Source organism: Balearica regulorum, chromosome 1 (assembly GCF_011004875.1).
Source record: "Balearica regulorum gibbericeps isolate bBalReg1 chromosome 1, bBalReg1.pri, whole genome shotgun sequence".
In the NCBI taxonomy this organism is placed as follows: Eukaryota; Metazoa; Chordata; class Aves; order Gruiformes; family Gruidae; genus Balearica; species Balearica regulorum.
Window position 1 is genome coordinate 98,041,343 of NC_046184.1, and position 8,049 is coordinate 98,049,391.

The following is an 8,049-nucleotide window of genomic DNA, read 5'->3' on the forward strand; positions in this document are numbered from 1 at the left end:
ATAATTTTAACTCTTGTCTTCAAGCAGCAGGCTGCACATCCTTATGGAATCTAGGTCTTCCTGTTTTTGAAATCACAGGCAACTTTAGCACCAAAAGGTGGCCTCCTTATGCTACCCATATTAAAGCTTTTTCTGCCACGGTGAGGCCAAGGACTCATTGCACTGGTGTTTTTCTCAGCACCAGCCCTCATGTAGCTTACGGACCTTTGCTCAACTGAAGCTTCTGCAGTCGTCTTTTTCCTCTTGTTCATTTTTCCACCTTTGTCTTTTCTTTCCCTAACCTCATAAAGTGACCATCACTGGTTGTTTGCCCTTGACTGAGAAAATACTGCCAAATGGAGGAGCAGCACAAGGTTCAAGCCTCGCATGTGGCAGAGAAGCAGCTTTGGCTTATAGAACTGTGGGTGCTGTGCTGCCAGATGTCCCCCCGCTCCCGTGGCCACGTGTCACTTGCTTGGCGTTAGTTCCCAAGGTGTCCAACAGCTCCCTCGGTCACGAGCGGCACGACTTAATGCCGCAGCGTCTGTGTCTCAGATAGCCAGAGCCTGGTCAGTCCAGCTCGAGTCCTGTCACTAGGCTTCCAAAGGCCGTTTTGGCCGAGACCTCGGCAGGAGCGCTGAGCCGTCCCGAGCAGCGCACGGTGCGCACAGCTGGATCCTGCTGGGGAGCCTTGTTTGTGTAAGGCCTCCCATCTCCGGGCAGGCTGCGACCCCGGAGAGCTGCTTGGAAATACTGAGGCGGGATGCCTTGGCTCTGTTGTTCAAGTAACCGGCTGTGGGAGAGTCACCCTCTGGTCTCCTGCGCAGCCTCCGCGGGCCCTGCCGCGGGCCCTGCCGCGGCCCAGGAGGAGAAGGGGCCGAGGGGGTCGGAGCGTGTTGTAGCAATACTGTGCTGGCTTAAGGGGCGGGGGGAAGAAAATTAGCACAGCAGCTTCACGATCTGATGGAAGGGAACGGTGATAATTATAAACTCCTCATATATATATATAAAATGTATACGTTCAAGATCACTTTCTTGTGGATTTCCTCCACCCGTGGGCTGGGCTTCAGCTGTTGGGCCCTCCCCCTGCCTGGCCCTCGCTCTCTACGGAGAGCCGCGGGTCGGGCTCTGCCGTCCGTCCGGGGCCGGGGCGCGCAGCCCAGGGGGCGTTTCTCTCGCTGCCGGGAGCAGGCCGGGACCCGGCCGCTCCGCTCTTTCCGCCGGCGGCGCTGGCTCCCGAACGGAACCTCTAGTGCCAACCGCTATTTCCACCCGGCATCTATAGGCGGCGGCACCGGGCGGGGGAGCTGCTCGGAGCGCCGTACAGGAAGCTGCCCTTGCTAGGGCTTCAGGGGGGGAAGCGGCGGCGCTTCCGGCTCCGCCGGGCCGGGCCAGGCGATGGCGTCGTTGGGCCTGAGCGCGCGGGAGCAGGCCGGGTGCCGCCAGCTCCTGGAGTTTCTGGAGACGGAGGAGCTGCTGGCGCTGACGGACACCGTCACCAACCGCCTGGTGCACCCGGAGAGCCGCCAAGGTGCGCGGAGCCCGCGACCGCAACGCTGACTCCTGCGGCGGCCCTCCCGCCTCCCGGCCCGGTGGGGGGATGCTGGAACACGCCCCTGTGCCCCGCCGGCGGGCGCAGCCGCCGGGCCCCTGTGCTGCCCTTCCCCGGCCGGCAGGTTGGCCGCGGCCGCGTCGGATGTGGAGGCAGGGCCAGGGGCTGCGGGCGCGTCGCTGCTGCGGTGCCGCTGGCGTCGGGCCGGGCCGGCTCGCAGCGGCGGGTTGGGCGGCAGGCGAGGTAGGCCGGTCTGCTGGAGCTGTCATGGGGGGTTCGCAGCGCCCTGCCCCGGCGCGGGGCTGTGCCGAAATGTGCGGCCGCGTTCTGTTCGGTGGGAGCCTTTTTCTCTGGTGGGCCTGCGTACGTCCGAACAGCACCGGGATTTGGCTGCTGAGAGCTTGGGGGGGGGGGGTTGCTTTAGCAAAGGATCTTGAGGCTGCCAGCGGCTGGTAGCAGACGTTCAGATCCCAAGCACGGCTTTTTCTCTCTGACACCACACGCACACACGCAGTGTTGAGCTTCGTGCGCTGCTGTGCCCTGTTAGCGTTTAAAAACGTATCGTAAACTCAAATGTCTCTTGCTGTTTGCATTAATGACATTTGCTTTGAGGTTTTGAAAGGGTAAAACGCAAATGAAATATTGAACTTATTTCTTTGTAGACCGGAGCACTTTCAGGTGTGACTATCCCAAATCACTTTGTAGGTGTTGAGATTTGTTTTGTAAAACTTAATTTTGTATGTGTATTACCTGAGGCCGCTCAGCATACTGCCCTGAAATATACCCATCTGAAAACCTTGAATACGTTTAATGTAACATAACTCACACCTGTAAGATTGCCAGACATGTTTCTTAAAAAGGTGTTATGCCTGCAGTTCTTCTTCTTGCTTCTTAATCTACTTTTTGCAGTGGTTGTAGGTTAAATTAAAAGATGTTATTTTATTTTTTTACTTCAGCTATTTGTCTCTTTTTGTTTAAGCTTACAGTTTGTATAGGTAACATGTTAAATACCCAGCCTCAGTTCAGGCGAGAACTGGCTACCACAACCACTTTAAAAATTAATTTCAGTTTATCATGTTTCCTAATTTTCCCACAGAGCCTTGTAGCTGAATTTTTTTGAATGTTACATTTCAATGCACTGTCGTCACGCGTGCATGGTGTTTTCTTACGAACCCGGGAGCAGTAATTTTATTAGTGTGGAAATAAAACAGATTTAATTCCATTTCCGTTAGTCTTTAGGAACCTAGATGGAACCTCACAAACTACTGAGTGTTGTCTGAAAAACTGCAAACTGCTGGTAGTAGAATTCTTGTTCAGTATACAGAGAATCAGAGATTACCTTAGTTATCATCTCTCTGTCTGCATTTCTGTCAATTTTCTGTTCACGGGTAACGTTTGAAAACTTAATGCATGTTCTTCAAAATAACAATGGGTTCTGACACATTCAGAGATCATGTGAACTATCCATTTGATACAGAAATTAGGATTTACATTCCATATTCAGAAGAACCGTAAGAGATTTGTCTGGTTCTTCTTTCTCTGTGTAATCTTGCTTCTAAGAAGGCAGGTGGATGGCTTATTTTGAAATATCCCAGAGCTTTTCAAATGGAGAATGAAATCAAGCTCAGCTTTTGCTAAGTGAAAGTGCTGAATGGTGACACGAAGCCAGAAGCCCTAAATGATTTCATGTTAAATTAACTTATATTGAAGCTAAGGCTAGCTGCATCTCAGGAAGTATAGGTGAAATGCATTGTGTGCAATGCTCTTTATACTTCTTGAAGCACTAGGAATTTCTAAACAGCTTGAAAATACTTGAAGAATATTACTGATTTCATTTGGAAGAAGAAGTTGCATCCTTTTCATCAAGCTAAAATGAAACGCAGTAAGTTCCAAGCAGTCATTGATATTGGAAGTAGGGATTACAAGGTAGCAAAGTCTTCAGTAAAAACAGCACTGTTTTTTAAACATGCTCCCAAGTCTTTGGGTATCTTCTGTGTCTAATATGATTAGGTCAGATTTCAGTTAGCAAACAAACTTCTAAGTCTTTGCATTTCATTTAGGCTTGTCTTGTACTGTCTGTTTGGAGGTGCTGGTCAGGCATTTAAGAAATGCCACAGGTTTGGGTTTTAACTGTGAAAGAAGCAACTTCTAAATTACTTTTTTTTTTTACTTGCAGAAGCTATTCATGCCATTTTGGTTTACAGCCAAAGTGTAGAAGAACTTTTGAAGCGCAGAAAAGTCTATCGAGAAATAATTTTTAAGTATTTGGCAACACAAGGAATTCCAGTGCCTCCTTCCTCTGAGAAACATCTACTCATTGATCGTGTAAAGCAGTACTGGAGTGGGCAGCTCACACCACCTGCCTCAGAGTCAGGGAACAGAAAACCACATGCTGAGGTGAGTGCTGCTTTCTGAAAGACCTGAGGGTGGTTAGCATTGTGTTTGCAGGATAACCAGTGTAAGTGCTCTAATGTACATCCAAAATGTGGCTCTTCACCTGCACTTAGGAAGATACTGAATCTCTTTAATTCTTGGTTTGTTTGTTTTTTGGGTGGTTGGGTTTTTTTCTAGTTACATCGTTCAAATGTGTCTGTGCCAACCTGTCAGTTGCAGAGCACAGTCTTCTGCTTTGTTTTGCAAAGTGTATTAGTGCATTTGAACTCTAACGTGTGGAGTCTTCTCCATGCTTTTAATTTTTAAGTTATAGTGTAAGCTAAAATAGAGAGTATTCACAAATAATTCTGTGGATTCAAGGTCAACTGAAAACAGTGTTAATGGTACAGAAACCCTGCATAGCCCCTTGTCATTTTTTTAATGTGGTGGATCTTCTTAAACTTTTAGTATAGATCCAGAATTTGCAGTCACCCTCCAGCCACACCAGGCACTAGCGATACCATTGGTAGGGCACATGTCAAACCAGAGCAAAGAGATGCTGTCGATAGTAAATCGTTGAGTGAAAACGTCTGTCAGACTGTGGTCTAAAAAGTTGTGGGAGAGGAAGGTAATGGAGAGAAAACGGCCTTCTTGACCTACAAGACAGTGCAATCAAAGTAGCACTGTCTGTAAGCTGTTTTCCCTGTTACCTCTTGCAGTTAGAGTGCGGAATGGATTTTAGTGAATTTTTTTATCGTTGAAATGTAAAGTTTGTGGCAGTGCCAGGTCTGTGTCATTTTTTCCCCTTGATATTACTAACACTTAATACAGTGTAACTAAGTGTGTTTTGGCAATTACAGGTTATTTTGAAGTTCAAAATTTTGACATTTAGGAAATCCTCATGGTGTAATGAACTTCCAGTGTTTTATTACTCTTGGATCTTTACCATGCAGTTCTAAATAGCCATCTTGCTCTTACGTATTGCACTTCTGAGACCTAATGGGCAACAGCCCCACCAGCTGGACGGTTAGAGCTCTGTAGCTGTTGATAACCTCTTGCATTGATCTCTCAGGGATTAACTGGTGAGAATTATGATTTAGCTGAGAATTGTTTTCAAAACAGTTTTTTGTGTGCATACTTTGGGAACAACAGTGTTGCTCTTGCAAGAACACTTCCCATAGCTAAGTTTTATGATTGAAGGTAGGTGAATTAAATTCTCCCAAGTACTTAAAACATATTCACAAAGAATGAGAAGTTCAACTGGTTTATTTATCACATACATCTTTCTTTGCCTTTGTTTTTTCTTAATTCTTGTGGCCCTCACCATTTTGAAGAAATGGGTAACATGACCCTGCGTAACAGAATTAGAAATTAATTTTTTGTGAAACAGATACAGCGTGTCTATATAGAAGTCTCCAAACTTCTCATACTTAATTACTTAATGCTTACTTAAAACATACTTAATTTAATACTTACTAGACTTTGGTGTCAGCAAACTTGACATTTGATTCTTCTAAAAGTCTTGCTGTCAAGATGCAAATACTGAGAAGCCCTACCAAATAACCGTATGTTTAGTTCTTGTTCAAAAAACATGTCACCTTATGGTTGGAGGTCATGTGTCTTTATGTTGGAAAGTTTGGATGATTTTTCTCAACTTAAAAAAAGCTTACCTATTGTAAGAGAAAGCAGAGGATAAACAAACCACGTATGTACAAATTAAATAGGCTCACAGGACTTTGTTGTTTTTCTTTGGGCACACTGCCTCAGAACACTTGAAGAAGACTCGGAATGTTTAAAATAAGTATATACATGATTCTATGTTGTTTTAAGTGGTAATCTCACATGTTAAGGCAAAACAGTTCTAAGAAAAATATGTGCTTAATTGCAGAGTCATGGAGAGAGACAAAAGTCACCGCAAGATGACATTCATGATCTAGGAGAAGAATTCTGTCAATGGTTCTTTGAACTCCTAAATTCTCAACATCCCTTGGGAGTAAAATCTGAAGAAAGATGGGGACCACAGCATTTTTGGGAGGATGCTAAAATGAAGTTCTCTTACAACACATTAGAAAAAAACATGGAAGAATATGTTGGCGCAGAAATGGTGAGCCTTCGCCTGCTCTCCTTGGTTAAAGAAGAGTATCTTCTCTTCAACCCTAATTTGCATGACAATGGACTGAAATGTGCCATGTCTCGACATGGATTAGTACTGGTAGCAGTGGCTGGCACTGTACACAGAGACAACACTTGTTTGGGCATCTTTGAACAAATTTTTGGACTCATTAGCTGTCCTGTTAGGGAGAATACCTGGAAAATAAAAGTTGTGAATCTTAAAATAGTTGGACAGAATGCTCTGGAACCTGGGATGCAGGTTGAAAAACCGCCCATAAAATACGAGTCAAAGCAACTGCAAGAGTTCTATGATGGGAGAGAACTGACCATCTTTGAACCTCAGAAATTCTGAGCAATTCATTCACAACTGAGTAACTGGGGGGAGGGGGGAACGTACACCACTTGTAGTGCATAATTGAATATTGAAATGGTTGCAGCCATGTGATGTCTCTTTTTTGAGTCAGGTTTGCTGGATGACGAACTTGAGATACAGAGTCTAATGTATTAATACGGGTGATGCTTTTGGGCACCTTTCTAAGGGGTAACAAATATGTCAGAGTATAACTTTAGATTTTGTACTGTAGTTAGGAATGAAATTAGTTTGGTTATTCTTGGTTACAAAACATGTTTACATTTAAATATGGGTTGGCAGCAGTATGTAATGAGCTAGATGACTTGGGGCTCACAAAATGCAGGTTGCTTCTCTTCAGGACACCAGTGTAAACTCTTGCCTGAGTTGTAACAGGAAGTCATTGCTTCTGGCTTTTTGAAATTGGGATTGGTGAGTGTCTAAATGGACATCTAAGTCCCAAGAAAACCACTTCAGGAGTTTTTGGAGAAAACAGGCAAAATAATGTGACTGGAGACTGCTGCCATTTATGCTCTAAATGTGGTTCCATCACTGAACAACAGAAGTAGTTTAATGGAACAATGCAGGGAACTTAACATCGCTGATTTTTTTTTCTCTTTGGGTTAATAGCTTCCTTTCCTTTTACCTTATGGTTCCAAGTTTGTAACGAATGCAGACAAACTCTCTGTTGTTCTGTCTGTGCCCCAAGCAGACAAATTTGAGATGGTTGCCCAGGCATCCATTTCTAGCACGGACTCTCTTGGAACAAGTAGTTGATTTCGTGACTTAAAGCAGCACTGTATGAACCAAATGCTTTGATAATTATTTTGTATATACTTACAACAGAGTTTTTAATATAAAAGTTGTGATTTTTGTATGTTTTCCCAAAATAAGAATTTTATCTACTCTGAGCTGCTTTATTACATTGACTAGAAGTCAAATTGTTACCAACGGGCAGTTATAATGACAGGTAATGTTAAATAAATAATCCAATTACTACTTAGTAACTGAAATTATTGCCATTGTAGAACTTTAATTTTTTTACTTTTTTTTTAATTTATAAGTGATCAGTGGTGAAACAAGATGGAAACTTCTTTTTCCGCAGCTTGCTTGGATTGTTTGTGAGTTTTGTTTCAATTTTATAGCTTCACCAATATAAGTTGTGAAAATGGAAACATTCCGTATAACATGGGAACACTTGGTTTTGATATGTTTGTCAAAGATGACAAATAGTAAAATTATGAATGGTGAGGGGAAACAAGAAGGTTCAGGTATGCACAGAATGGATTTTTATGAACAGTCTGAGTCTCGAGTTCACTTTAAAAATTTCTAAAATAATTTCTAAGCAAAAGGTCAAATACTGTGTTGGAATGTTCTTTCCCAATAAACAGTTGAGTTGTGGCTTCTTCAGCTACTGATGTATAATAAATAAAAATCAACCTGAATTTAAAATTTGCAAGAAGCAGTTTCCTGGTGTCATTCCTCTTCAAGTGAGGACATAAGCCAGCCTAAAGGCCTAAGTGGGTACCTCTTCAACAGTCAGTAGGACAGTCTGCAATTCAAGGAAATATTTTGTCGTTTGCAGAAATGTACTTTGTAACTGGCAGCATCGCTGTTACTTTAGTCAATGTGTTGAATATGAACATGACGAAAGGTGTAGTTTTCATCACTGCTTTCAGCTGAC

At 43.8% G+C, this 8,049-nt stretch overlaps 1 protein-coding gene across 1 annotated transcript; it reads left to right on the top strand.

Moving 5' to 3' along the window:
- Positions 1-1,310: 1,310 nt before the first annotated feature.
- On the top strand, positions 1,311-6,515 carry C1H3orf38 (chromosome 1 C3orf38 homolog). The gene is made up of 3 exons (XM_075768034.1): positions 1,311-1,510; positions 3,708-3,928; positions 5,793-6,515. The coding sequence occupies exons 1-3, from the start codon at positions 1,378-1,380 to the stop codon at positions 6,366-6,368; spliced, it is 930 nt and encodes a 309-aa protein (XP_075624149.1). The 5' UTR covers positions 1,311-1,377; the 3' UTR covers positions 6,369-6,515.
- Positions 6,516-8,049: the final 1,534 nt, after the last annotated feature.